The sequence below is a fragment of the Mugil cephalus genome, chromosome 20 (genome assembly GCF_022458985.1).
Source record: "Mugil cephalus isolate CIBA_MC_2020 chromosome 20, CIBA_Mcephalus_1.1, whole genome shotgun sequence".
Lineage (NCBI taxonomy): Eukaryota > Metazoa > Chordata > Actinopteri > Mugiliformes > Mugilidae > Mugil > Mugil cephalus.
In genome coordinates this window covers 13,050,816-13,078,112 of record NC_061789.1, presented here as the reverse complement: position 1 = coordinate 13,078,112, position 27,297 = coordinate 13,050,816, and the positions used below count along the sequence as shown (strand labels likewise).

The following is a 27,297-nucleotide window of genomic DNA, read 5'->3' as shown; positions in this document are numbered from 1 at the left end:
GCTTTCCCATGCCAGACATCGTTTGTCATCTGTTTCTAGGTCTCTAGGTCTTTCCTAATTGAGCCCATTTACCCATGACCGCACCACAACCAATCACAACAACACCGACAATAGTCCGACAAGGGGAGGGAACGAGATGGAGCAGCTGATAGTTTGGTGTGGAGAGAATGCAGCTAAGGAGACTAAGGAGATTGTTGTGGTCTACAGGAAGAAGAAAACAGACATCCAGCCCTTACTGATAGGCAGGGACTGCCTCACAGAAGAACTAGACTTAAACCTAGGCCCAAACACTGTGGAGCTGGTGAAGAACACCCAGCAGAGAGGAAGAACAACATTCGTAAAGTAAGGAGGGCTGCTGAAGCGTAGGGGAAAGTGCTTCAAGGGGTTGTAAAGGTTGCCCAGGAGTCATAGGCTGACCTCTCCTCTCTCTTGAAGAACCGCACAGCACACACTGCCTCAGGAAAGCCCAAAATATACAGGAGGGATCATTGCATCCAGGAAGACAATACATGATACGTGATGAGCTGATAACTGATGTTGTAGCCAAGAACAAAGCAAAGGCAACTGGACTTGTTGGGTTTTCCTGAAGGTGTTTGCAACTCATCCAAGTTCTGATGCCCAGTTCCCGTAGGAAAGCATCTTAACTGCACCTTTACTGCCTCAAACGCTTGCACAGCGAAGTATTTCACCCTCAACGGCTGCAGTCGTACTACTAGTGGCTCTGTGAAGCCGCCATGAGGCTTGATTTCACAAAAGCAGTGACATCACCGTCAGCGTATGTCAGATCAGAGGACTGTGGTCTCCATGCAGCAGCCTCTCCTTTGAAAGACTCAAATATACCTTCTCGGGCTCTTGCTCACTCGATGACAACACGCCGGTTACTGTGGCGAACGTTAAGCCAGAGTTGAGCTCAAGCTTTGAAGCCATTGTTAAAACCTGCGAGGGTGTAATACCTTTAATCACAAGGGGACGATGAATAGTATGATGCACGTCTCATAAAAAAGTTAAACTTGTGAGCACATGCCAGCCTGCTGCACGGCTTCCCGCGGTTGGGAAGAAACGGACCATGACAACAATTCCCAGCTCCCAGATCTAATTGAATCCGTCTTGACTGCTCTAATGATGGACATGTATAACCCCGGAGTCCCCTGAGGGCCTGGGCTTGGTACTGCGAGTCTTTGAGATAAGGTGCCCTGCAGGTGTGGGAAGATGAAGTACACAGACTTAGGTTACAGCAGGCTGGCCCAGGACAGGTTGACGGAGGCTCCGATTGATCCTGTAAACAGAGAAGCGTGTGGGAGAGCTGGAAACTGAACTTGGAGCAGAGGTTGAACAGTGCGGTTATGGAAGTCAAAATTACACTCCGAGTGCAGAAAAGCCACAGAAAGTGTTATTGTTTAAATCGCGTGGCCTGGGGGAACATTTTGTGTGTATTACATTGTTAAAAAACCAACCAGAGAACAGAAGGTAACATCTAAACTCTGATCCAAATGGTAGTTTTGTAGCACAAGCGCGGTATCTGCGGTAACGTACGAAAGAAAAAAAAAACATATCTGGTAATCTGAAAAGGCCGCAAAATGGATTCCAAATTTAAACCACAGCCACGGGGTGACCAGTGCCAAATTGTTTTTTTTCTTTGAGTTTATATGAGGATTTTCCACGGCCACACTGACAGAACAGGGAAACCAAGAAATTGTTTGGCATAAGAGACATAAGAAAGGGCACCTTCCAGATGTTTATCCTTTTTGGCACATTTGTAATGATGTATATGATTATATTATTACTCTTATTATATATTTTTCTGTACCTGTATTTTTCTATTATTATACACTAATTAGGCATAACATTATAACCACCTTTCTAATATTTCGTAGGTCTCTGGGCAACAGAATGCTGTTAGTGTGGGCCTTTGGGTCGTATGTGTTGAGGGGAGGGGAGGGGCCTCTGTGGATCAGGCTTGTTCCAGTGCACCCCACAGATACTTGATCAGTTTTTTGGAGTTTTGTTCCTAAACTATTTTTGTGTGTACCACCAAAGAGTGGCCTGACCTCGGTGGTTGGTACATGTCAAAATAACAACCACACGTACACCAGGTTCAAAAGTGTCGCGGCTGAACATCGTATTGTTTCAAGGGGGTTGGTGTGGTTTACTTCAGCTCTCAGTGGTTTAAATGTTGTTTAACGTGTTAATCTGTAACAATATTGAAAGTGGGCATTTCGTCGCCACAGAAATGCAGTTAATACATCAGATCATTATCTTAATTACCAATTACCAATCTACTTATTATTTTTCCAGCTGGAAATAATGCTCTGTATCAGAAAATACTAAAACATATCCATCACGGGTTCTTGAAAACATCTGACATCAATAAGCATCATGTAAAACTGCAAAAACCACCACATCCTCACAAATGAGCAGATGTAAACAGGGAATATTTGTGTTTGTTTAATTGTCAATGAACATAGTCGCTAATCAAATAATCCCATTCACAGTTTTCTGTAAATAATAAATAAAAACCATATGATTACATCAAAGCCTCTTTTATTTAAAAGTCGTCAACACTTCCTCCACCACTGGGGGTCAAGACACTGACAACGTGTGACGATGAATGGTTTTTCATACCCCTGGTTTGAGTAAAACATACAGTAAAACATACGCTGCTGCAACTGTCGGAAAGTTGTAAACTGTCTTCTTGAAATGGTGTAGAAAAAATCTGGCACACCACTGCCATCTGCTGACCAAAAGCAGACATCGACGGAATCACCAGTTTTTCACAGTAAAAGCACCTTTTTCTTCACAGCCAGTGCATTTCTTTTGCCTCGTAAATCTATTTTGTGTCCACTATTATTCTTGTCTGTCTACTCTGAAGCTCATGGTAACTACGTCCTCGATCCCAGCCTGCAGCTCGTCGTGCTCCTGCACGGCGGAGACCCCCTTGGGAGTCCCCGTCAGGATGATGTCCCCTTCCTCCAGGGTGATGAAGTCGCTGATGTAGCTGATGAGGAAGGGAATGGAGAAAATCATCTGGGAGGTGCAGCCGCTCTGCCGCAGCTGATCGTTCACCTTGAGCCAAATCTTGACGTTGCCCGGGTCAGGGATGCGCTCTTTGGGGATGAAGTCGCTCACGGGGCAGGAGGTGTTAAAAGCCTTGGCCAGGGTCCAGGGCAAACCTTTGGACTTGCAGACGTCCTGGACGTCCCGGGCTGTCATGTCCAAGCACAGAGCGTAACCCGCCACATGCTCCATAGCGGCGGCCTGCGGGATGCTGGTCCCCCCTTTCCCGATGACCACCCCCAACTCCACCTCATGGTGCAGGTTGCTACTGTACAGCGGCACCAGGATAGGAGAGCCCTCTCTCACATAGGCAGACGGTGGCTTCAGGAATAAGACGGGCTCAGTCGGAATCGCGTTTTTCAGCTCCTTGGCGTGATCTGCATAGTTTCTCCCAACGCAGATGATCTTCCTTCCCCATTCCCAAAACCGAGATACATTTCGTGTAGTCATTGCAGAGAAATTGTGCGCTGTCCCAACCGCTCTAAAGCAGCCAGTGCAAGTTTAATCGGACTTTGACCGAAACCACTGACCGTCCGTCACCAGGTTAGCAGTCGACGGTAAGCCCGAAGGGACATGCGCTTGACTCTAAATGAAATCGAATCAAAAATATAATACGGGCGTATTTGAGAATTTTACCTTGACTAACGAGTACGATAAACCAAGACATGTACACCATACGGGGGCTCTGTCAATCCATCCCAAATAATTGCGTGAATAATCAAATATTTTTAAGTTATTATTGACGATCCACTGCTCTCGACTCGATTGGTAGAGGCTGCGAGGCTGCAGTTGAAAAAGGGGCGGAAGCGGAACTGACCCAGGACCAAACTTTTCAGGTTTATACGAACGTGATAAGACCACGGCTACTGTTATGTTATTGAAGTCACTAGTTGGGAGTGCCTGCACTCTGATAGGAGCAGCAACAGCCCTAAAATACGGTACGTACACACGTTTAATGCTTTAGCGTGCAGTTAACTAGCTCATCGGCTTGTTACGCGAAGGCCAAATACTGTTTTATTACTGTTAATATCATCTTAAGATGCGACCTGTCAGACGACAACAGCTGGCCCGTCTGAGGAGATACTCGTACCTCGTTACATAACCTCTTCTGTGACAGTCATGTTAGACAGAATAAAGCTTTGGCAGCTTTCTGAAAAAGAACGGACACATGTGTTCCTGTGTTTAGCATTTAAGCTGACGTTGTTTACATCCGAGTTGAGTGTCGAATTAACCGTAGACTGAGTGTGTCATCTTGTTAAATATTGATTTGTGTTGTCTCATGAAGTCCCTGTGGAAGTCAAGGCCCAAGCAGCCGCTCTCATTCATACCGCAACCAGGAAATCTCACCTGGTGGAACAAGCGAATATGAGGGTTGAACTTCTCCCAGCGCTCAGTGACAACTACATGTACCTGCTGATCGACGCGGAATCCAAAGAAGCCGCCATCGTTGACCCCGTGGAACCAATAAAGGTCAGCGCAAACTATATCAAAATATACTGTATTTATTGTGACATTTAGAAACAAAAGATCAAAGCTGTGGGCATCAATAATGACAGCGCAAAGTAGAGGAGAAACATTCATAACTAAAGAAAAATCGTGTACCTAATTAAGAGAGAGCATTATAATAAAAGAAAGACAATAGTGATTAAATTTAACGTCCTCTGTCAGGGAGTTCCATCCAACGGATCACGTTAGTCACTAGGTGTGTTTTAGGGAGAGCCAGGTGGAAGGTCTCAGCTACCGGGCACAGAAGGAGTTAAAAGATAACAATGTTGGAATTGATCCTAAAAGTAGCTGGAAACCAGTTAAGACTAGAACACGTTTCAGTAATTTGGCCTCACGGCTGAGCGAGTTCAAAGAGCAGCAGTGTTCGAATGAAATGGAGCAATAGGTGATGAGTGATGAGTGAAAGAAAAGGTCTAACTTTAGAGGTTGAATGAAGCAAGACTGCACAAACTTTGTCACACGAGTGATAAAACACAGACCACTCTTTAGATTTCAGGCCTCTTATGTAACATTAGTAGAAGCAAGGCTGGGCCAAACCAGTCAGTCTGTATTGTTTTGATTTGTTCAAGTCACAATGATGATTTCTGTTTGGGATTTTCAGACACATACAGAACAGTAAGGGGTATATACATCACTAGTAGGTTTCAAAAGGGGTTATTCTGTATCAAATATGCATGTATGTGTATATGTGTGTGTTGTAATGGTTTGTTTGCATTTGTTAACCCTCTCTGTTGTAGAAACTACTTGTGGAGTTCCGCAGGGATCCATTCTCGGCCCTCTACAATTTTTGTGGGGGAAAAAAAACAATATATGTGTGTGTGTGTGTGTGTGTGTGTGTGTGTGTATATAAAAGCCTATTTTTTATTTTTGACAAATGGAGAACAAACTATTTTAATGGGAAAAGATTACAGATGGCTCAGTCAAATTTTGTGCATAACTCTTTCAAAGGCAAAACCTAGAGAAGTTTTAACTAAGCATTAATGTAATTATTATTAGAGGCATCACAAAGGGTTGGAAAAGCTGATTGGAAGGTGTCACAAATGTGATTTTTCGATTAGTCATCTTCGAAACAACATCAGTTTTTTTCCCTTTCAACAGGTGGTGGAAGCTGTCAGAAAACATGGTGTCAAACTTACAACAGTTCTGACCACTCATCACCACTGGTAAGCTGCGTGTTATGATGTTATACTGTTCTCACAGCATTATTGAGATTTTAAGCTGTGCAAATGCTGCTATGGCACGCGTAGAAATGTTTATAAATGGCTAGTACCCTTATACCAATGTATAGTAATAATACAGTGGTCACTTTCTGTTTTAGGGACCATGCCGGTGGAAATGAGAAGATGGTGAAGTTAATGCCAGGGTTGAAGGTCTGTGGGGGAGACGACAGAGTTGATGCCCTTACGAAGAAAGTTTCTCATTCCAACAGTTTCAAAGTAAGACCACCCAACAGTTTGTTCTACGGTCCAAATATAAGCCCTTAAAACGCTGATGTTCACTCCCTGTTTTTTTTTTTTTTCTCCTCTTTCTCAGCTTGGATCTCTCAATGTCAAATGCCTGTTTACGCCTTGTCACACGACCGGTCACATCTGCTACTATGTGACAAAAGAAAACAGCTCGGAGCCACCAGCTGTTTTCACAGGTACGTTTCCCCCTCAGACATAAACTGCTCAGTTAAATACCGAGCAACACATGCCCCTTTGTCATCTGTGATCTTTAATGCCCAAAGGCCTCTTTTAACCCATGCAGGGGATACGCTGTTTGTGGCTGGTTGCGGTAAATTCTTCGAGGGTACGGCGGAGCAAATGTACAGAGCCTTGATAGATATTCTGGGAAGCCTGCCCCCTGAAACGGTAAATATGGCAAATTTGATTAAAGAAATTTCGGTTAAGAGTTCGGTTATAGCACTTTTACCCAAACCTTTTTTTGTATGTATAATGAGTGGGAAAAAAATCAACTACTCTTAATCAGTCAGTATAAGATCCATATTCATTTTCATTGTCAAAGGATGTTTAATTGGCATGACCGACTGACCGGGATGTTTTTGTGTTTAAGCGTGTTTACTGCGGTCATGAGTACACCGTCAGCAATCTGAAATTTGCACGTCATGTGGAGCCAGACAATGAAGTCATTCAGAAGAAGCTCGCCTGGGCAAAGGTATTTGAGAAATGTGTCATGTTTGACCAGACATCCCCTCAAACAGATGATTAACCACATGAAATAAAAACAACTTCACATCCGTGCCTTTATCTTCCCGTAGGAGAAGTGCAGCAATGGAGAACCCACTGTCCCGTCCACTTTGGCAGAAGAATTCACATTTAACCCCTTCATGAGAGTAAAGTATGTGACAACTTGTTGGAAAACTATGTCACTCAGAAGACTCTGTCAAAGTTCTGGCTGACTTTTTTTTTTTTTTTTGGATGTTTAATTCAGGGAGAAGTCTGTGCAAGACCACGTAAAGCAGACCGACCCAGTTGAAACCATGAGAAGTCTCCGGAAAGAAAAAGATGGCTTCCGCGTGCCCAAGGAGTGAAGCCCTGCGCATTCGTGTTGACAACTGCTTATAACACCGACAGCTTTTTATTATACGCTGAAGAAAATACCTAGTTAACTTGAAGTAGATCGACTACATTGTCTCTCACTAAGGGTACATACCAGGTTCTAACATATGACTCCAAGTCATCTGCCCTTCTTTTAAATGTATTTGGTTTGTTTTTGTGAATTTTAAGGAATATATGGCCATTGCTTTAATGCTTTATATGAAATGAAATTCAGTTTGTTGATCTAAACGTGTAAGAGTCTATTTAGCATAATGCTGAAATTCATGTATGAACAAACTACTGTTTCATTCACTTTAAATTTGATGCACTTAACCAGACAGGGAGCCACACGAGTAACAAATGTTAACATATGTGTACAGTGTCTGGGAATTTATTAAGTCATACCTACACATTTCTTTGTAAAGATTTGTATCAATGTTTTATTCCGACCTGGAATGTTTCTTCACTTCATTGCTTCCCTAGTAGCTGAAAAATGTTTTATCACGTCTAAAAAGTGATACAACTGCGTTCGGTGAGCGTTCAGCAATGGCTAGTTATTGGCGTGTCAGCGTTACAGTTTGTAAATCCTGAATGCTCTTTCCTTGTAAAATACAGTCTTACAAAAAGCTTCGCATGAGGTGGTTTGCATAAAACGCAATAAAAGACATTAGTTGTGAGCACAAGCAAACGTCTGCATTCAGAATATGACTTGAAGATCAGATGGTAACACAAAGTTAATTACGTGCAACTTGGTGGAGTACTAGTTCACGATGAAGACTCTAATTCATTTATCGCTAATTAAGGTTAAAGTAACGGCTTTTTTTTGGAGATTTTGCCATTGACATCTTTATGAAATCTTTCTAACTAAGATTTTAAAGGGTATTCAAATCAACCAATAAATGCATCACTTTTTGCATGACGATGTCTAGGTCTAGTTATCAGTACAAGAGAAAAAACTTGCAATTAGATAGAAAGATGCTTTATTCATCCCCAACTGGGACTGCAATGTACAAGTATTAGTATGTAAAAGTATTATGAAATAAGTAAATACGAAAATCAGTATCCAAACGGATTTAAATAGATTTCCGAAAGAATTTCACTCATTAACATATCAAATAAAAGTTCTGCATCAGGCATAGAAAACTGCACTGTTGGATCGAACCAAAATATTTTTCTTGATGATTCCTTTATGATTCCGGCTCGATTAAAATGTCTTGACTCGATGATGTCACGATAACTTCCTCGTCTGCACGGACAAATGTTGAATAATATTTTTGACAGAATCGCTGTCGGGCAGGAATAACAAGTCCGACACCACTGACGTGAGGTACGACCTGCCTTTTTATTATTGATGGGTTTGAGGTTGATATTCATATGCTGAGGCCACATTACTTTCATTAGTTTGCAGAGCTAACAACACCCAGCTTTTATGGGATGACTGTAAGTTTTGAACATGTGCATTGAATGCACCGCCAGTATGTTAACAAAATATGTGCAAATGGACGCTGAATAACTGATACATCGATACATGAGGAGTTGTTTGATCAACAAATCTCTTCCTTAGGCGTCGCGCATCGTGTTGCGCATGCGCGTGTGGCTGAAATGAAGGTAAAGGTGATCTCCATCCTGGAAGACAACTACATGTACCTGGTGATAGAGGAGCAGAGTAAACAGGCCATAGCTGTGGATCCGGCTGTACCGCATCGGGTGAGGGACTTTGTATTGTAAACACTGCGCTCCACTTCACATGTAAGGGCATCTCTACAGAAGATGAATGGGGAAAAAAATAGTGTATTATATACTCTGACACTCAAATAGAAGTGCAACAAACTGTCATCCGCCTCATCAGTTACGCTTCCCCTTACATGACATCAGTGCGCTGCAACCTAAGAAAACACAGGAAAAAGTCTCGGTAAATATAACACCAGCAAACAGAGTATAAACCACAACCGAAACATCCCAAAAAGCTAATGAAAAGGTATTATTATTTAATGTATATTATTAATGCTGTCAACCTGCACATACAAGTAAGTCTTAAATTACATGTACACTAAAATTACCGCTTCATTTGCATTATGGCCCCCTCTGGCCCAGGCCTGTTATGTTTCTGTCCCTCTTTAGTGGAGTCCATCCCAGAGATGTCCTGAGCTGACAGTTGAGTGACAACAAATTTTGTTAATTAAATAATAAGCAAAATACTAATATGGAAAGATGGGATGAGGATGGTATCATAATATAAAAATAAAATAAAAAAGTAATATTTCAACATATATATGTTCAGTTGCAAAAAATCCCAATAATTTCAAGCTTCACCCTTGAATGTTTGGTATCGTTGCTCTGAACTTAATGGATCGCTTGTCGTTTGACAGTTGCTCGAAATAGTGAAGAGAGAAGGCGTGTCTCTGGTAGCTGTCCTCACCACACACCACCACTGGTAAGACGAGCGTTTTGCTGTTAGAAATAACCAGCTAGAAGTCGCCGCTGCTGAATAATAATGATGTTTTCTGTTTCTAGGGATCATGCTCGAGGGAACGAGGCTCTGGTGAAGGAGGTTCCTGGCCTGAGGGTGTACGGGGGGGACGATCGGATCGGGGGTTTGACGGATAAAGTCGCAAATGCTCAGGAATTAAAGGTGCCTGTACAGTGACAGGAGAAAAATTGAAGATTAGACGGACAGGCAGTCCTTTTAGTCGTGGCTTTGTCATGTTGTCTTTCGATTTCGTCTCTTCTCCATTTGCAGTTTAGCAGCATCAATGTGAGGTGCCTGTTCACTCCCTGCCATACCTCTGGTCACATGTGCTACTTTGTTTGGGAGGATGAGTGCACCGACGCCCCGGCCGTGTTCACAGGTCTCTCTCTGTAAACTCGGTGAACCAGTTGAAATGGATTTCTCGCGACAGATTCTAAACGGCTCACTTCCTGTAACTGCCTGCATAGTTTTGAGTGGCTAGAGATATGAAGGCTTAATTGGTGTGAGCGAAGGCGTCTGGCCACTTCTCTCCGTCACATCCCCTTGTCGTTTGGTTTTGGTTGCTAGGGGACACGCTGTTTATTGGTGGTTGCGGGCGGTTTCTGGAGGGTACGGCGGAACAGATGTACCACAACCTCACCCAGGTGCTCGGCTCCCTACCTCAAGACACGGTCAGTGGGAAATGAGACATGTTTGTTGTTGGATTTGTGCAGCCCTCAGCAGCTAGCGTGACCCCAGATAAGCCACAGTGGATGGATAAGGACTGTGTGCAGCCTGGCTCTGCTTTGCCCCTTCACAGTGGAGCATCTTTAAACGAGGCTTTTGTTCGTCCGTAGAAGGTGTTCTGCGGACACGAGTACACCATTAAGAACCTGAAGTTTGCCATGCTGGTGGAGCCGGAGAATGAAAAGGTTAAAGAGATGCTGAGCTGGGCCAGGGTGAGAAATACACTGAAAACTGCCTGAGGACTAAAGCAATATATTCTTCTTACTATTTACAAAAAAACAAAGCTTTTTCACTAGAAGTTTAAACACTAGTGTATTTGTTCCTACTGATGAGTTAAATATTTAAAACCAGGACAAGTATACCCTGATCAGCCATATCATTATGACCACCTGGTCATAGTCTCTGATCAGGTGAATAACACAGATTATTCCATTTACATGACACTTGTCAGTGCCATGTAAATGGTATATTAGGCAGAAATGTGAACATTTTGTCCTCAAAGCTGATTTGTTAGAAACACGAAAACTGGTTAAGAGGAAGCATTTATACGACTTAGACGAAGGCCAAAAGGGCGATAGCCGGACAACTGCGTTGTACCATGTTCAAAACTGCAGCTCTTGTGGGTTGTTGCCGTCAAAAGTTATACATGGAGGGAGAAGCCGCAAACTGATCACAGGGTCATGGGTGACCATGGCTCACTGATGCAAAAGGTTGAGCAAAGGATGTCCATTGTGGTTCTACTACGGCCATATGAGAATTGGATACATACTGCTCCAGGATACAAGGAACACGTTGCTATGGCAGTGGTGTGCTTGGCCTGCAGTAGTATCTAGATGGTACCCATCGTCGACATAATTCAGTTCACTGCCTGGTGGTTTTAATGTTGTGGCTGATTGGTGTATAATTTAAAAAAAGAAAAATGCCTAAAAAAGCTGGGTGCTGTAATTTTGTTGCAAACATGTCTCAAACTAGAGTCAATACTCGACCCACTGGGAATATTTTTTGAATCTTGCATAGATACACTTTTGAAAATTTGTGGTAGCTTTCGTGAGTTTGCATACAGATGAGGAGTAATCATTTTCCCCAGGTTCCTTACAGCTTCTGTTGTGTCTGCAGGCGAGAGACGACGATGACAAACCAACGGTGCCGTCTACCCTAGTGGAGGAATTTGAATACAACCCGTTTCTTCGCCTCTCGTGAGTGTAGATATGTACATGCAATTTAAATGAACCGTGAAAGAATGGGCTAGGGAGGAGCAGTCAAGGTGGTCTTCCCTTAAAGGCAGAAATACACTCTAATGTAACATATCCAGAAAGTTGAAACCAGGGCAACTGGACATGCTGGGTTTCTTGAAGACTTTTCACCACTTATTAGATTAAATTCTTTAGACAAGAGTTTAGACAAACTGGTAGGGACTGGGAAGTTTTATTAGGTACCATGGGAGGTGGCCTATGGTCTGTGATGATCAGATACTTAGCTGTATTTGAGGGAATCTGTTTGGGTCCTGTTTTCCTTCTCCAATAAATGGTAACCTGGTCTTTAAAGACCCTAGTCACGTCGACATATCTCTGTCCGGATCTGGTGTGTTGGCTCTGGTAAACCATCTGGTCATCTCTGCATTTCAACCTTGTTGCAGCAGCTGTTGTACCAGTTTGCTTAACTTCTACTGAGCCAATGTAAGTTACGTTACCAGTCCAAAATTCCTCCGCCAACAAGGTTTCTGTAGAGGAATGTCAGTCTTGAGTCTGTTCTGAATTCGTTCAGAGATCTGTTGGGACAGTCAAATAGTTTGGGCATACGGCAAACTTGTCATTCAGGTCTCATTGGAGCTGAAAAGCAAGCAGCTTAGACTCCACTATGGTATCAGTGTAAAATATATTGACGGAAAACTGATACATTTACTGAGAAGCATACGAAGCATAATCCGTGCTCTGATTGATTGTAGGACTATCCAGTAATGTGCAGAGGTATCTTTTCTCTGAATCGGTTGTAACATGCCTCATAATGAAATTGAGGGAATTCATGTCGTTCAACTGGACAAAGCAGCACTTCTTAAGAAGGATTTAAGAGGCAGTCCTCCTTAGGAATGTGTATGTTTGGTCACTAGTCTCATGTTGAAGGTAAATTTGGTGAATTTTGGACATTTCCTGACACATATTTGATGTTTCTTTCCAATCCTTTTTACCGCACTGCAGGGAGGAAGGAGTACAAAAGTTCACGGGCAAGACGGATCCTATAGAGGTACTGAGGGTCCTGCGGAAGGAGAAGGACAAATTCAAGAAGCCCAAGGAGAGACTTCCTCCTCACGCCATGCTGGCTTTAGAGTGGGGCCTGCTCCGACCATGAGATCACGTCTCAGAGCTTAAAGGTCAGGACATACTCAGCTGCTAACGAGGGATGCGGTGAACGCGGCAAAGCGCTAGAGTGTGGTGTCTATTGCTTCGACTTAAGTTTGACCAATTTACCGTATGCTGCTGGGTGCCAGGTTCGCCCTGAAGTACCACATGTTTATGTGTTAAGTCTGCTCAAAAAAAGGCCAGTTCAAAGCTGCTTCCATTAAATATTCCTGCACTAATTTAAAGGCTGGTCTCCGTTCTGCACAAACTAACTGGACCAGGTCACATCTGCCCATCTGCTATAGCTGTTTATGTCGTTTCTTTTTGTCATTGTGGTCAGTAACGATTTCCGTTCTTTATATATGGTATATATTTTTAAATTGACCCTTTTTAACCCTCTGATTGGTCTATTGACCGCCAACCACCAACAGGGGGCGTCTGGTAAAGGGTCAATTGTGTTTTTTGTTTTTTTTTTGTCCTACATTTGCAAGCTTCCAATCTAATTTATCATATGTAAAATTTAAGTGATATTTTGGGGAAGGTGTCAAATGTGTTTTAAACTGTACCACAAGAAAGATTTTAAAAAATCATGCGGTGTATAAAACCTTGAATGTACTTTCCAAAAGTTTTAAAATATTAAAATTAAAACAACAGTCTTGATCTCATTTCTGGATATATTCTTCACGTCCCATAAAGGACCACACAAAACATATAGATGCAATTAAATAACGTGTTTATTTTTCAAAATATATACATATATGCAAATATGATTAAATATACACAATGGTTGATTATATTTTTCTTCGTGTCATTTCGGCTCCGGTTTTCACAGCGTTTTCACAACGAATAACCTAACTAGTAGTACGTCTAAAAGGACAATCAGCAGTGTGAGGGTAAATCATCAGTTTATGAACATAATTTGGCTTTGCTTAAACATATATGTTCTGATATTCCTTGTTGCTAGACTCGTAGTCTTTAGACAAGGAGAAGAGTGGATGCAGGCATACTTCTGACCTTCTGGCTTTCAAGTTTTCACCCCATTGCCTCAGAAGAGAGACAAAAATGGTCGCCTTTACTTGGACGAGTTTGAATCAGTGTGTGCAAAATAATAGAATGCAAGACTGCATGTGGAAGAAAACTAACTAAAAAACTAACATTCGTCACCACTTCATAGTGAGCCCATTGGTCATCTTCTCCACCGTGTGGTATTGCGTGTGCAGCAGCTCTTTGGCTCTTTCCTTTCCTACACTGTTGAGCCAGGACTGGTACAACTCGGCCACGCGCACGTCGTCTTCTGGCTGTAGGGGGCGTTCTGCCTTGTAGAGCTCCTCAACTTTCTGAAGACGCTCCTTTGGGTTCTGACCATCTGAGGGCTTCACCTGCCCGCCACCGTTTAGACAGCCTGAATGTTAACAAGACACCAAAGATTGAAGTAGTCAAGAGTGTAGCGTGTAGTGTAGCTATCGTAGGGGTTCTTATCGTCAGTTATCTATCTTCTAACTAAATGGATGCATTTCCTTTGCCAGCTTCTTTTCAGAAAAACTATCTACTCTATAAAAATTTCAAGGCTTTTCAATCTATGATCTGGCGAACAGGTCCAATATACGACTGCTCACAAGAAAGGAATGTTTTGGGTATTTTGACATCAGAAATATTCACTTCACCTGACGGACAAGCCATAACTTCCACAAAGTGGTAAGGCGACTTCCCCCTCTTGAGTTTCTGCACGAGGTTCTGAATGTTCCGGAAGCCGTACGTCGAAGCGAAGCAAAGTACGACGACGCCGTCTTTCTCAAGACTCACCTCTTGGAAATCTTTATTCCTGAAGGAGGAAGTGAGACAAGTGAGGGGGACAACTCAGTAGGTTTACTTCATTTGTATCTGTGACCTTTGAAGCGGTTGAGACGGACTCACCGTAGGGTCTTGTAGGTGAGCTCCTTCACCTCCTCTCCAAACAGTTGTTTAGCAGCGTAGGTAAAGACGTGATGGAGGTAGCCCCCCGATCCACTCCCAGCGTGACTCAGGAACTCATCCCCGCACACACTGCTGAACCTGAGACAATTATTTAGAACCTGTGACTTGAGCTACTCAACTTGAATTTTGTCATTATTTTAAGTGAGAAAAATGACCCCTTGTTGGCTACCAACCCGAGGACTCCTACATTTCGTAAAGTCTTTTTTAACTAAGCTGTCTAGCCTCCGTGGTATCGCTGGAGTCCCCCTAAAAATGTTAACCTCAACATTGGAAGCTCGCACTTAAGGAAAAGTGGGAGCCCTTTGGTCAACAGACGAATCTGAAGCTAAACCAAGGTTCAATAAGTCACCAAAAAGCCAGAGAACTTACATTGTATCTGGTACTGCAGACTCCAAATCCTTAAGAGACACATTTTCCTCCTCCAACATCTTCTGAACCTCTCCTTTAATAGACAAGGAATCGTGTAAAACACTAGTCAGTGCACATATTTCTATCACAAAGGGCTTTATGAAGAGTAGTTACTATACCAGAAGTGATGACACAATCCACTTCTCGGATCTCGGCTTCTTCCATGTAGAAGTCTGGCCGTGAGGCCTCAAGTTTCTTGTCAAAGCACGGCATCACTGCCACGTGGTAGATCTGCTGCGGACTCAGGCCCTAACGATACACAAAATAAACACTCAATGTCAACTCGTCTGCCTTTCTTTTTTTAATGCCATTCATGTGCGTGCTGTGCATTTGTAGCAGAAAACCCTGAGCTCAAATACGAATCATACCTGTTGTTCAGCAAAATAGCCTTTAACCAGAGAGCCCATCATCTGCTGGGGGGAGCGAGTGGTGCTGATGTACGGAAGAATAAACTCCCCGTGGGTCTTCTCTGCATAGCAGATCCAACCTGAAAACCACAAACGTGTGCAGATAAACATCAAAAATACAACAAACCTAACATCAGAAGCATGGGATCAAATAGATAAATGGCACAAGTTACACTGTAAAGACAGAAAAACTAAAAAAATGGATGTTTTCAATCACATTAATATAAAATGAGTGGGAGCATATTTTGGAAAAGATTGCCAAAAAATGCAATGACCAGAGGATTATTGTTTATGTTTATGGAGATGAAATTCTGCAAAAAGCTATTAAAAAACACAACAAACCAATGCCTTATTTATTATATTCATCGTTTTTTACTTTTTGTTAGATACGTATACCAGTTTCACGCTCGACCACTAATATGATGTCGGTTGTAATTTAAGTTATAATGATTGCAAGATGAAAGTTAGCATTAAGCTGGAAATAAATATCTTGCGGTAAAGGCTTCAAGCACAGTCGGGTCGCATTTTGCGGTCAAAAGGATCTTTTAGTGGAATACCTGGACAGGCAGACGTTAGCATGGGAACGGCCTTCCTGTCCTTCTCCTTCCTCTGGAAACGCTCCACAAACTCTCTCTGACTCTCCAGCAAGCTGAAGGTCCGACTAAAGCTAGTGTCAAACACATGATGAACCCCTGCAACAACAATAAGATTTACAATGGACAGTGTCGAGTTAAATGGACCCATACGATTGAGACCGGCCACATCAGGCTACTTTTGTGACTTAAATAAAACAGACGAATTCATACTTGCACTTACCAAGGCCTTTGAAGAACGAGGTTAGCCTCCTGCCTGCCTCACTACTGCTGAGGTCATAGTGTGCTGCAAGGGAGGCTCTGGACTGCGGTGACACTGACACCACCACGATCTTCTGGTCCGTACCACCAGACTGTGTCCAAATATTGCACAAGTCAATACACTGTCACTCTAAAAAAAAAAGCCATATGTAGCAGGCAAGCATTCAGACACATCTTTCATTACTTTGTTGTTGCGGAGCACTTTAAACAGCTCCTCGTGGCTCTGCTGCGTGATGAGGACGCTCTCGGCCGAAGTGATGCAGCCACTGCAGGCCAAGCAGTCATTCAGCGTGATCTTTGCTTTCTCCAGCTTCTGCTTGCCTCCATCCTGCAAATGCACGGTGGATTAATTCAAGACAGATTGTGCAAGACTTCAATTCTAATAATTTACATCCAGATTATTGTTTTTTAAAATGTAGTATTGACCCTTACCTGGTTGACTTGGACGTAACTGCCGTCATCTTCTATCTGGATTTTGGCCACAGATTTACCCTGTTTCTTCTCTACTTTGACGGGTTTGACACATTCCTGTAAGACATGGATAACAGAAAAGATAACAGCCAGTCCATCAATATTTATTAAATGATAACCCTTTATGGACCAGATTAACGCTGCCATTTACAACAAAACATCCTAGAAAACTCGGTGAAAACAACAGAGAAGGAAGAGAAACGTAATGTTTTCGCTGATTCAGCCTAAAACAATGTTATTTCTCGCGATTACATCATCGCTATCGTTAGCATGAAGCTAACGGCGCAAAAGTCATTTCATGCTTTTAAAGTTTGTGGATTTTTGACATTATAAATAACAGTATAACCTTGTAACAAACACCATTATGATGATGAGTTTAAAGACTTAAATGTTGTGGTTCTTTTTGCGTTCTTTCCTCACAAAACAGCACTGACAAGAAAGGTTACACCGCATGGAAGCTACTCCGTAATGTTTTCAGCTGTGGGCTCCGTTACGTACGTATTTTTATGAAGCTATTAATTAATATATTACACTGTGACATGTTAAAATAGTTTCGTTAACAGTACCTGGGATGGAGTAATGAAATCATCGAGATCTGTCAACTGCAGCACACCGCTGAAGTGGGAAGCCATTTTTACTGCCGTCAAGCGTTTGTTGTTTATCTTTGTCTTGTGTCGTGAATAGCTTGAGACAACTCTCAATAATGGCAAACCTCACAATTTTGAAATGTTCACACGAGTTATGTTCATCTAAAATAAATGTGAACAGACGTGGAGGCACCGGGGGGAAAATATGTAAAGAGATATAACTGAGAATAATCTATAATAACTTTTATCCCCATAAAATACACTTCATGTGCCTACACTAGACTTTTCATTGGACTGTAAATAGGGAAAAGAAAGGAGTGCAGACTGTAAACTTAATTCCACAGTTGTAAATAGTTCCTTGTTTCTCCCAAGTGATCACAAATTTGATGTTGCAAAGGATGGATGATCCATGGTTCTTAAAATAAATCGATAAACAAATAAATATTACATTTAAAGGTTGTTTAAGATGAAAATTACATTAAGGTTAGTAATCTGCAAACAAACTACAAAATGATACCAATTTTCTGATGTTGTCACATGACAGGCATTATAATGAACATTCCTTATTTACAAAAACTGCAGTCGTTCGGGGCTAGTGGAAAATAAAACCCACTTAAACTAAATTGAAGAGACATGTGCATCAGTTCATGCCTAGAAGCTGAATGTTTACCTGGGTGTATGTAGGAAACCATTCTGTACATGAACAGTGGCTTCCAGAGCCCTTCATAATAATATGTCTCACTTCCATGTGGAAAATGCAGGTAGAGACTGAATCGCATCTTTTTTCTTTTTTTTTTAATTTCTATTTTTTCACTGTGCTTTTTCAGTGTAACTCTGTGTAGAAAAGCATCATTATTATTGCCTAAAAAGTTTTAAAAGGTGAATTGTTGCACATCGGATTATAGCACATAGCAAAGAATAAATTAGTGCAGAGAAAAGCAGCAGAAACTTGAAAAAGAAAAGAAGTGAATTATTGTATATTGCTGTTGAAATGTATACCAGATAAACATGTAGACTGACATGAATAGGAGCTGGATATACATTTACATTTGCATATGACGAAATTTTGGGTGGTAGCTCTTGGCTAAAGTAGTGCAAATATGAAAAACAGTAGAGTAAGCACTATAAAATAAAATAAAATAAAATAAAATAAAATAAAATAAAATAAAATAAAATAAATAGAGCTGTACATATATACCTAGATAAACACATATTTAATTATTTATTTTCTTCTTTCTGAAAATCTATGTGAAAAACACATACGCACGCGCCCTTTTGTTGTTATGACTACGGGGTCGTAAATCCGCCATGTTTTCCCTCCCCGCTGCAGCGTTGCGACAGAGACGGAGAATTCAAACGACATGAGTGTTGAAAATAATCATACGGCAGAAACAGAGAGCGAGCAGACGAAGGACGGCAACGAGACGATCGCCATTCAAACCACTCTGGGAGACGAAGGTTGGTCCTCTTAACAGCTGAAACTAGTCTGAATTGTTTGTCGTTTTTTTACGTGTGGGCCTAGCTGACTTCCTCCGTCGTGAATTGTTGCTAGCTGCTAGCTGCCATTAGCGAGACTTTCTAGTTTTGCTTCTGGCGTGTGTCTTTACTCGTGTTAGATTAGAAGTCTGGGCGGTATTTTGAAAAGTTTACACCTGCCAGGTAACGCGCAGCACAGATTATTAATGTCTACTTAATGTCCGCCTGCGTGCTTTTAGATGAAGACGTGCACAAGTGTGGACGCTGTCAGTCAGAGTTTTCCACGTTGGAAGCTTTCATACAACACAAGCTGCAGCACGTCTGCAAACGCGTTGAAGCACGAAAGGACAACAGCCAGGATGCCCCCCAAGAGGTATGAACTGCGATAGTTGGGTTTTATGTGCAGTAAATGACTCTAAAAACTAATGTTAATATTTTCAATTTTACAGGAGGCTGACAACACTGGAACTTATTCTTCAGAGGTGAAGACAGTTGAAGGCACATCCTCAGATGAGCCAGTGAAGAACACTAATGGTGGGTCCGCAACTTAACTTGGCCATTATTTTGTGGATGAGTTTCATTGCTAGCGCGGGCCTGGTACCACCTTTGTCTTCAGAGCTCCCTTGTCCGTGTTTGACATCACAGCGTCAGACAATTGCTGCACATCGGTGATGTGACTCGACCATTCTGCCACGATCGCCCGTGACTGTGAAGGCCTTTTCAGTGCAGTGAACAGTGAATTGTCCTGTTTGTCCAGGATTTCAGTTTTGTGACGTTGTCCCACTGGATATCATCAGAAGATAGATACACTGGGGTCGTAAAGGAATGACGTGTAGGCGGTGGCATTTAAACAATGACCCCACGATTTTCATATTGCGGAAATAGAAATATAGACGTGAAATACTTTACTTCATCACATGTCCAGTGCACAAACATACACAGACATCAGCATAAGTAATAGCAGCAGTAAGAGCAGTGCAAATGAAACTAAATATGGCTGTGCAAGAAAGGGGGCTGAGCAGTGGTGGTGCCAAACTACTTGCAGGTAATCGGGCATTTTTAAAAGGGAACAATTAAACTGTGCCGTTCTGCGGTCTGATGGCTGTGGGGACATAGGGCCTCCTCAGCCTGCTTCTCTGCCTCTCCAGGATGTCATGGAGGGAGTGCCTTATCTTGTATAGGAGTGGACTGCACTGGGATGCACGTGCGTCTCTCAACAATAGTCCCCAGTGAGTCCCGACTCCTGCCACTCTGATAACCAGCCTTCTTAACCAGTCTGTCCAGTATCATAGAGTTTCTATGGGTCATGCTGTCCCCCCCCCCCAACAGAGGTAGAACATGTGTAGCATTTTACTACACACATTGAAAAAGTCGACTCTGATCAGACCAGTGGTCCGTCCTATTTCCAATTTCGCCAATGCCTTGCGTATTGTAGCCGCCTCGCTTTCCTCGTCTTAGCTGACAGCAGTGGCAATTGTTGTGGTGTTCTGCGTCGTCATTAAGAGATGCTTTTCCACATACCCTAGCCTTCACGATCGGCTCAAACCAGTCATTCTCGTATGACTTCTGGCATCAAAAAGGTGCTTTCCCCTCCGTACTGCTGCTCATCGGGCACGTTCTCCTTCTCAGACCATCGTGTGTAAACCCAAGAGATGTTTGTGTGTGAACAAACCCAGCAGTTTGTATAATACTCAGATCGTCCCGCCCGGCACCATCATCCGTGCTCAGCTAGCAGTTGTACCTAATGAACTGGCCTCTGAGTATAAAATGCAGAGAAATACCAATTGTAATTTCCCACAGGTGTAAAAACAACTTGTGCCAGTTGCTTGTTAATTCTTTGTTTGGTCCAGGACATTTCGTGCTCTTCGTATATGACAAAGAAAAGTTTAACGTCCCCACAGCTGATGATCAAATGTTGAATATTTTGCTTATAATAAAACTAGAGGGAAGAAAAAATGCCTTTTTTTTTTTTTTTAGATTGATTAGTCTGTTCATTGAGTCATCACTTCAGCTTTTACCAGAGTGATCTCAGATCTGCATTAGGACTAAATTGTTGTTTTTTGTCCGTTTCCTCACACAGACGAAAGCAGTGACTTGTTGGGTCGTGGTCGCAGGAAGAAAATTGCTTCTCTTAAAGCCTCTGACCAGTCAGATGGGGCTGAGGGGTCTGTGTCCGATAATGCCTCCGGTGACAAGCTTATTTACAAAGTCAACCAGGAGGGACGTTACATTTGCCAACTTTGTGAAAAGACCTTCAAGACGGTGAGCCGAGCATTTGATTTAAGTGTGTTTCATTGAAAAATTCTATGGTTTGCTAATCTTTTTTTTCTATCTCTCTCTCCACTCTATAGACCAACATCTTGAGAACTCACATGAAAACTCACAGCGACCAGAAGAACTTCTCGTGTGATTTATGTGGGACGTCTTTTCGCACTAAAGGTTCCCTGATTCGTCACAACCGCCGTCACACAGGTACGGAGCGTCGAACCAAAGTGAAGCTGGACCGCCGTCGTCTTTCTTTTGCTTCTCGTAAAATTGACCCGACCTGTAATGTGCCTCTTTCAGACGAGCGGCCGTATCGGTGCACGCTGTGTGGCCAGTCCTTCAGAGAGTCGGGTGCTCTTACCAGACACCTCAAAGCTCTCACGCCCTGCACCGAAAAGATCCGCTTTGTTCAATACAAGGAAATCCTGGTGAGCAAGGATGGAGTGCAGAAAGGTCAGCTTTCACTTTAGTATTTGTGCAGTAGCCAATACAAAAGTTAAAAACAATTGTCTTGCAGGCATTTAATTAACTCTTTGTGAATTTCAGCTTTTTACAAAAAAAAAACAAACAAAAAAAAAGTAGTTTTCACACCAGGTTTTGACCTGGGATGAAAACTACTTGAGTAAAGCGATAATCCACTGAGTGCTAATTGTTCAGGGGTTGAATCTGATCCAGCTGCAGTGGCTGGCCAGGAGGAGGTGGTCGTTGTGGAGCAGCAGCCAGAGGAGCAGGAGATGGTGGAGGCTCAGACTGCCGTGGTCAGTGTGGTAGAGGCTGGTTCCCAGGAGGTCCTCCATCAGGTCCACTTCACAATGGAGGTGGATGGAACAACACAAGAGCAGCAGGTGGGGATGCGCATTTAACGTCCGGTATGTATTTGCTCCCTATCAAAATGTGTACACTTTATACAGGCTCGGTTGAGACGTGAAGAGCCGTCTGATCAGAAGTGGCCGACTTAATGCACAGGTTTGAAGGTTTGAACACAGCTGGGACACATTTGGAGTCGGTCTGGGACACATTTCACTGCATTCCTTTAGTCGTGTTAAGAAGTCTTTTATGACATTAAGGGCCACGTACTACTCAAGTGCATCATTAAGAAAATAACTCCCAACAACTATTATAAATTATCACCTATAAAGGTTAAAGTAGTGGTAGTGGTTTATTAGTAATGTTATATTAAAAAAAAAAAAGTTGTATTAAGGCGCGACGTGGTAGAGAAAAACACCCACTGATCAATTTGGAGGTTTCTTTGCTTCATAACCATGTCTTGAGCTTCGTCTGTAGCCCGGCATATGAGGAACCGTTGTGAAGCTCTTTACCTCCTACAGAAGTCTGTCGGGTCCAAATATGGTCATATCCTTTGTATTGGCAGCCAGTCGTGAAAGCTGAAGCTAAACGGAAGCGTGATTCGTTCAAAAGCATCACGTGACCGGATGTTCTGCCGCTCTGTGTTTATCTGCAAGAGACATTAAAAAATGCCATGAAGCCTTTTCTAAGAAATTAGAAAGAAGATTTGAAGAAAAGACACGTGAAGGAGAGGAGAGGGGAAGTCGGCCTTCATCTGGAGTTTTCATATATCATTCAGAGCCTGATCTAGATCACATTTTACCTCTGAAAACGTGCCAAAAACAAACCAAACTAATAAATATGGACGGGGCCATACATTGATTTCCATTGAAGATCAAATCACAGTGATTTGGTATGACATGGTTTAGCCTGTGCTTTTAGTAACTTCTTTTTTTTTTTGTTTTTGTTTCTGGCCAGGTGGTGGTAGAGCAGTCTCAGGCAGAGGCCCTGGCCGCCGCCGCAGCAGCGGGCGACAATCTCATCTGCCAGGCCATCCTCAACTCTGGCATTGCACTGGAGACGGAGGAAACGGTGGTCGAGGAGATCGCGCCCACGGCCGAGGAGATCAACAAAGTGGTTTCTGGCAGAGCCGATGGCGACGAGGGAGTCATCGAGATCCAAGTGAAAGAAGAGTTCGTGGAGATGGAGGAGGTGGGTGACGGTAACTGGCAGTGACCTGGCGGTGATGTTAACTGGGCGCCCCAGGACGAACATTTCTTCAGAACGCTCTTCTTCTTTTTCAGGAAACAAGTGACGGTGGTGATCGTACGTCATCGAAATTGCACATGTGCCCACACTGCAACCGCTCCTTCAAGGGCTTGAATTATTTCCGCTTCCATGTTAAAGGCCATTTGGGTAGGTTCATGAGTAAGACTCACAGCGTCACCGTGCACCTCCTCCTTCTCACAACCTCGTCCGGCTCAGTCCTTATCAGGATTTGAGTCTGGTAACATGCAATTTCACCATGAAACATGGTTCAGTTGGAACAAAACAAATACCTTTTCCGATTGGATTCCAGGCTCGACCCAATCTGAGCAAATCAAGTCAAAAAAAAGTCTCGACTCAGTCAGATTTGGTCATTACATTAAAATGGCTTTGGGTTTTGAAGTTGTTAGATTGAGGATATATTGTATATACAGTACATATTTAAATTTCTCTCTATACCCTGTCCTCTTTATGCAGGTTATAAGCCCTTCAAGTGCACACTATGTCAAAAGGAGTTTCTGACTGGCTACCTGCTCAAGAAACACATGGAAGTCCACGTCAGCGAGCGGAGGTACAAGTGCGGCGAATGCGGCAAACTCTACAAAACCATCGGACACGTACGCGAGCACATGAGGGCTCACTCAGATGAGCGACCCTACCGCTGCTCCAGATGCAGCAAAGGATACAAGACCAAGGTAGCGCCGTCCGGCCGTCGAGGCGGATTAAGTTCCACTGAAATATTTGAAAAGCGTTTCACCGCTGTCCGTGACGCGTCTTTGTCTTTGCACAGAACGCCTTGCAGGTGCACCAGCGCACCCACGGGGACGAGAAGCCCTACGTGTGTCAGTTCTGCTTGAGAGGCTTCAGGGAGAAAGGCTCCCTGGTCCGACACATCCGCCACCACACCGGAGAGAAGCCTTTCAAATGCCCCAAGTGCGGCCGCGGCTTCGCGGAGCATGGGACTCTGAACCGGCATATGCGTGCCAAAGGTGAGGGCGACGGACGCAACACGTGCAGGTGTTTGCACAAGGCGACACAAGCGGTTATAAAAATGCAGCCTGTTTTTTTTTTTTTTTCGTTTTCCCACCAGGAGGCTGTCACAAGGACGACAGCAGCGAGCAGCAACCTGCCGTGACTGAAGAGCAGGAGTCTGTTGACAGCCTTGCTACAGCGGCCATCATCTCAGAGGATCCTCATGCAGTCCTGGTGGAGTTCTCCTCGGTGGTGGCAGACACGCAGGAGTACATCATCAAGGTGAGAACGACAGGGAAACAGGGTTAGGAGAAACATCGTCTCTCCCTTACTGCTCTGATAAGAAACAATTTGCAGTTATAAAGTCAGAGCTTAGGCCACTGGCATTTCATTTCATTTCAAAATGACTAGGAATGAAACGATTTAAAGTTTGTATCTACAGTAAAATAATCACTGGCCAGGAAAGATAAGATTTTATTGATCTCCCGAGGGGGAGTTATGTGTTGAAGGTTCAAAAAATTTAAGTAAAATGAGAAAAGTGGTAAGAAATAGTTGTACCAAACTTGGAGTTAAGTGAAAATCAAGTAAAGTTAAGAAGAAGTTAGATGGAAAAAAAAACACAATGTGAACATGGTGAAGGTTGAGTATATCCTGTGGATATGAACTGGGACGAATGATGAACTTGAGAAAACCAAACATAACTGCTCTAAATGACACCACGAGTAAGTATATCTGTTCTATATTAAACTCGTCCAAGTGCTGTTTATAAATATACATGATTTTTTATCCGGTCATGTGCAACTGTAGGGCGGCGGTAACGTCTTCTGACTCCATTTATCTCTTTACTAAAATATGCTGAATTCCTGTTAATGTGTATTTAAAGAAATTTTAATTTGAAAGAAAATACATAAAAATGTCTGATCAATCAAAGATTTTTCAACCCCTCCCCCCTGCAGTACCTCTACGGATCCCCTAGGGGTCACGAACCCCTTGTTGAAGATGCTAGAGGATTTAAGAGTCTTTTTTTTTTTATTTTTTTTTTTTTAATAGAGAACTCAACACAGTGCTAGCATGTGCTGATGTTGCAGTCTTGACTGCTGTGGGGACAAAGGGCCCAACCGTCTCATAAAGGGATTAGAGCGTTTGACAGTTTGCCTGTTAATCCTCCTCTCACCCACCTGCTCCGCCGAGTCCAGACCGAGCAGAGCCGGGGTGGAGCTGACATGTCTTGATCAGCTTGTCCAATTTCCTCAGCAGGTGGAGGCAACGTCGACAGCTCTTGCGCAGGCTGCTAGTGTTGTCCGACGAGTCCAGATTATAGTCTCCGGACGTTGCAGTCTAAAACCTTCCTGTGTCTGTATCTCCTTTGTGCTGGAGGCGTTAATGTGATTAAGTTCACACTGTATCATCTAAAAGCATTTGGACGTGGCAGCTATTTGTGTTGCATGGGTAGTCTGATCTAAACAATATGAAACAAGTTTATTTAGTGCCGTAGCTCAACAGTAAATAGCCCTACAGGTTAAAGACCAGACTAGAATTAATACCAGGATATTCATGGTCACATCTTTTGGGGGATGTTTGGAGGATTTTTATTTATTTTTAAATAAATAAATAAATAAATCATCACCGTATTTAATGCAGTAACCCAGGCATTCCCGGGAGAACACACAAGCTATTAATAATTTGCTTTGCTTCCCTCGTGTCATCCAGACTCAAACCGAGGAGGAAATCCAGGAAGAAGAGGTCACGCTTATTCAAGACAGCCAGAATGAGGTCAGTATTCAGACACGGGTAGCACAAAGCAGAACAAATACGTAATCTTTATTCTGTGCGCCGTGTGCTGCCAGCGAGTTCCCCTCCGTCAGCCAATATCACAGTTATATATAATTAGGGTATGTAAATAAGTGTTAAGTAGCTTCATAATAAAACCATAATAAAAACTACGTTGAAACCTCTCTCTCCCAGATGGGAAACCACATCATGAAGGTGGTGCAGCGGATCGTCAGCCAGTCGCAGAGCGCCGGCGGCACGGGCAGCCACCAGATCATCGTGCGCAACGTGGCGGTGGACGAGGACGGCCCGTCCATCTCCGACTGCGGCGACACCATCACCATCGCCACGCCCGAGAGCCTGACGGAGCAGGTGGCCATGACGCTGGCCTCCGCCATCAGCGACGGCACGCTGCTGGCCGCGGCGAGCACCGCGGAGGCGGCAGCGGCGGCGGAGGGCGCCGTTACCGTGGTTACCACCGAGGAGACGGTGGAGGAGGAGATGGTGGAGATGGTGCAGCAGCAGGAGGGATATGTCATCACCTCCCCAGAGGAGGTGGAGATTCAGACTGTGGTCGTATGATCAAAGGGGATGCTAACTAGGGACTGTGATGAATTCGGCTCCGACTGTAACTGCAGCCAATTACTGTAGAGCGTGTGTGAGCGGGTGAATCAACTACAAAACTAAGGCCTAAGAAATTGTGTGTCATATGAAGCGTGCATGAGGTCTTTCAAGTGTTAGAATGTGTACAATTAATCACTCCGTTCGATATGCTCACTAAGTTTTCAAATTTAAGTGAACGCAGTTTAACGTGATAATTATTATTATTTATTTAGCGAGACTTTTTGTTTTGAAGTCCTGAAGTGAAGGGGTGTTCCTTTTTGACGGCGACTCCGTTCGTCGCAGCCGGATCTCGGTCGGCCTCGGCAGTTTTCCCTCCTGCTCCTGCCCGACGTCTGAGACAGTTACAGTTTTTAAAACTTTTAGTTCGTTTTTGAAAATGTGACGGCCGTGACGGTGGCTTCGAAGCTGTGCATGTGCCTGGCCCGCCTGAGGCCGCCCCCGCGATACAGTGTTGCAGTCCCGAGCCGGCGAGTCGCGATGCGTCCTCGGCGGCGACGGACGCGCTAAAGATGTGCACGGATTTCCTCGACGGAGTTTGCATCCAATAAATGCTATTTTCATACACGGCTGACTTCTCTCGTCTTTCTCCCTGGTTCCTGCTGGGGCCTTTGTGTGTTGTTGTTGTTGTGCTTTTCTTCCTTGTACCTGTGTGGATTATTCTCTCACATTCTGAAGTCACGGGGGAATTGGCGATTCCAAATTGACCACAGATGTGCATGTAAGTGTGACCGGTTGTCTGTCTTTCTGTGTTAGCTCTGTTATAGACTGACGGCTTGCCCAGCGTGTACCCCACCCCTCGTCCAGT

The 27,297-nt window shown here is 43.4% G+C and overlaps 5 protein-coding genes across 6 annotated transcripts; 3 read left to right on the top strand and 2 right to left on the bottom strand.

Annotated features, from left to right (window-relative positions):
* Nucleotides 1–2,430: 2,430 nt before the first annotated feature.
* On the bottom strand, nucleotides 2,431–3,623 carry fahd1 (fumarylacetoacetate hydrolase domain containing 1). The gene has a single exon (XM_047571907.1). The coding sequence runs from the start codon at nucleotides 3,502–3,504 to the stop codon at nucleotides 2,845–2,847; it is 660 nt and encodes a 219-aa protein (XP_047427863.1). The 5' UTR covers nucleotides 3,505–3,623; the 3' UTR covers nucleotides 2,431–2,844.
* A 212-nt stretch (nucleotides 3,624–3,835) lies between these two features.
* On the top strand, nucleotides 3,836–7,788 carry LOC124997869 (hydroxyacylglutathione hydrolase, mitochondrial-like). The gene is made up of 9 exons (XM_047571901.1): nucleotides 3,836–3,992; nucleotides 4,340–4,524; nucleotides 5,659–5,723; nucleotides 5,879–5,996; nucleotides 6,094–6,202; nucleotides 6,310–6,413; nucleotides 6,616–6,717; nucleotides 6,821–6,900; nucleotides 6,994–7,788. The coding sequence occupies exons 1-9, from the start codon at nucleotides 3,926–3,928 to the stop codon at nucleotides 7,091–7,093; spliced, it is 930 nt and encodes a 309-aa protein (XP_047427857.1). The 5' UTR covers nucleotides 3,836–3,925; the 3' UTR covers nucleotides 7,094–7,788.
* A 506-nt stretch (nucleotides 7,789–8,294) lies between these two features.
* On the top strand, nucleotides 8,295–13,285 carry hagh (hydroxyacylglutathione hydrolase). The gene is made up of 9 exons (XM_047571903.1): nucleotides 8,295–8,427; nucleotides 8,665–8,807; nucleotides 9,470–9,534; nucleotides 9,615–9,732; nucleotides 9,841–9,949; nucleotides 10,138–10,241; nucleotides 10,407–10,508; nucleotides 11,413–11,492; nucleotides 12,492–13,285. The coding sequence occupies exons 2-9, from the start codon at nucleotides 8,703–8,705 to the stop codon at nucleotides 12,640–12,642; spliced, it is 834 nt and encodes a 277-aa protein (XP_047427859.1). The 5' UTR covers nucleotides 8,295–8,427; nucleotides 8,665–8,702; the 3' UTR covers nucleotides 12,643–13,285.
* Nucleotides 13,286–13,348: 63 nt separating this feature from the next.
* On the bottom strand, nucleotides 13,349–17,423 carry narfl (nuclear prelamin A recognition factor-like). The gene is made up of 11 exons (XM_047571890.1): nucleotides 17,313–17,423; nucleotides 16,708–16,803; nucleotides 16,460–16,603; nucleotides 16,238–16,367; nucleotides 15,979–16,113; nucleotides 15,383–15,501; nucleotides 15,134–15,263; nucleotides 14,976–15,048; nucleotides 14,547–14,684; nucleotides 14,297–14,454; nucleotides 13,349–14,034 (listed from the first exon to the last, which is right to left on the bottom strand). Exons 1-11 carry the CDS (start codon nucleotides 17,376–17,378, stop codon nucleotides 13,793–13,795), a joined length of 1,431 nt encoding a protein of 476 aa, XP_047427846.1. The 5' UTR covers nucleotides 17,379–17,423; the 3' UTR covers nucleotides 13,349–13,792.
* Nucleotides 17,424–18,473: 1,050 nt separating this feature from the next.
* e4f1 (E4F transcription factor 1) lies at nucleotides 18,474–27,056 on the top strand. 2 transcript variants are annotated; one of them, XM_047571875.1, is made up of 14 exons: nucleotides 18,474–18,791; nucleotides 19,049–19,182; nucleotides 19,259–19,343; nucleotides 20,890–21,071; nucleotides 21,161–21,281; nucleotides 21,375–21,527; nucleotides 21,732–21,919; nucleotides 22,839–23,072; nucleotides 23,165–23,276; nucleotides 23,604–23,821; nucleotides 23,917–24,115; nucleotides 24,217–24,380; nucleotides 25,809–25,871; nucleotides 26,064–27,056. In XM_047571875.1, the coding sequence occupies exons 1-14, from the start codon at nucleotides 18,695–18,697 to the stop codon at nucleotides 26,448–26,450; spliced, it is 2,337 nt and encodes a 778-aa protein (XP_047427831.1). In that variant the 5' UTR covers nucleotides 18,474–18,694; the 3' UTR covers nucleotides 26,451–27,056. The 2 variants fall into 2 exon arrangements, with proteins under 2 accessions (XP_047427831.1, XP_047427832.1); XM_047571876.1 differs by having other exon boundaries at nucleotides 18,477–18,791; nucleotides 21,750–21,919.
* The last annotated feature ends 241 nt before the right edge of the window (nucleotides 27,057–27,297 follow it).

Bases quoted from the DNA above. Each gene is read 5' to 3' on its own strand.
- LOC124997869 (XM_047571901.1), top strand. From the start codon at position 3,926: ATGTTATTGAAGTCACTAGTTGGGAGTGCCTGCACTCTGATAGGAGCA. The intron at 6,203-6,309 runs GTACGTTTCCCC...TAACCCATGCAG, and splicing joins GCCACCAGCTGTTTTCACAG to GGGATACGCTGTTTGTGGCT. The intron at 6,718-6,820 runs GTATTTGAGAAA...ATCTTCCCGTAG, and splicing joins AGAAGCTCGCCTGGGCAAAG to GAGAAGTGCAGCAATGGAGA.
- hagh (XM_047571903.1), top strand. From the start codon at position 8,703: ATGAAGGTAAAGGTGATCTCCATCCTGGAAGACAACTACATGTACCTG. The intron at 9,733-9,840 runs GTGCCTGTACAG...CTCCATTTGCAG, and splicing joins CAAATGCTCAGGAATTAAAG to TTTAGCAGCATCAATGTGAG. The intron at 9,950-10,137 runs GTCTCTCTCTGT...TTTGGTTGCTAG, and splicing joins CGCCCCGGCCGTGTTCACAG to GGGACACGCTGTTTATTGGT.
- fahd1 (XM_047571907.1), bottom strand. From the start codon at position 3,504: ATGACTACACGAAATGTATCTCGGTTTTGGGAATGGGGAAGGAAGATC.
- narfl (XM_047571890.1), bottom strand. From the start codon at position 17,378: ATGGCTTCCCACTTCAGCGGTGTGCTGCAGTTGACAGATCTCGATGAT. The intron at 15,264-15,382 runs GTATGATTCGTA...GTGTATCGTTAG, and splicing joins GCTATTTTGCTGAACAACAG to GGCCTGAGTCCGCAGCAGAT. The intron at 14,455-14,546 runs GTGAGTCCGTCT...TTCCTCCTTCAG, and splicing joins CTCACCTACAAGACCCTACG to GAATAAAGATTTCCAAGAGG.
- e4f1 (XM_047571875.1), top strand. From the start codon at position 18,695: ATGAGTGTTGAAAATAATCATACGGCAGAAACAGAGAGCGAGCAGACG. The intron at 21,072-21,160 runs GTGAGCCGAGCA...TCCACTCTATAG, and splicing joins GTGAAAAGACCTTCAAGACG to ACCAACATCTTGAGAACTCA. The intron at 23,073-23,164 runs GTGGGTGACGGT...CTTCTTTTTCAG, and splicing joins AGTTCGTGGAGATGGAGGAG to GAAACAAGTGACGGTGGTGA.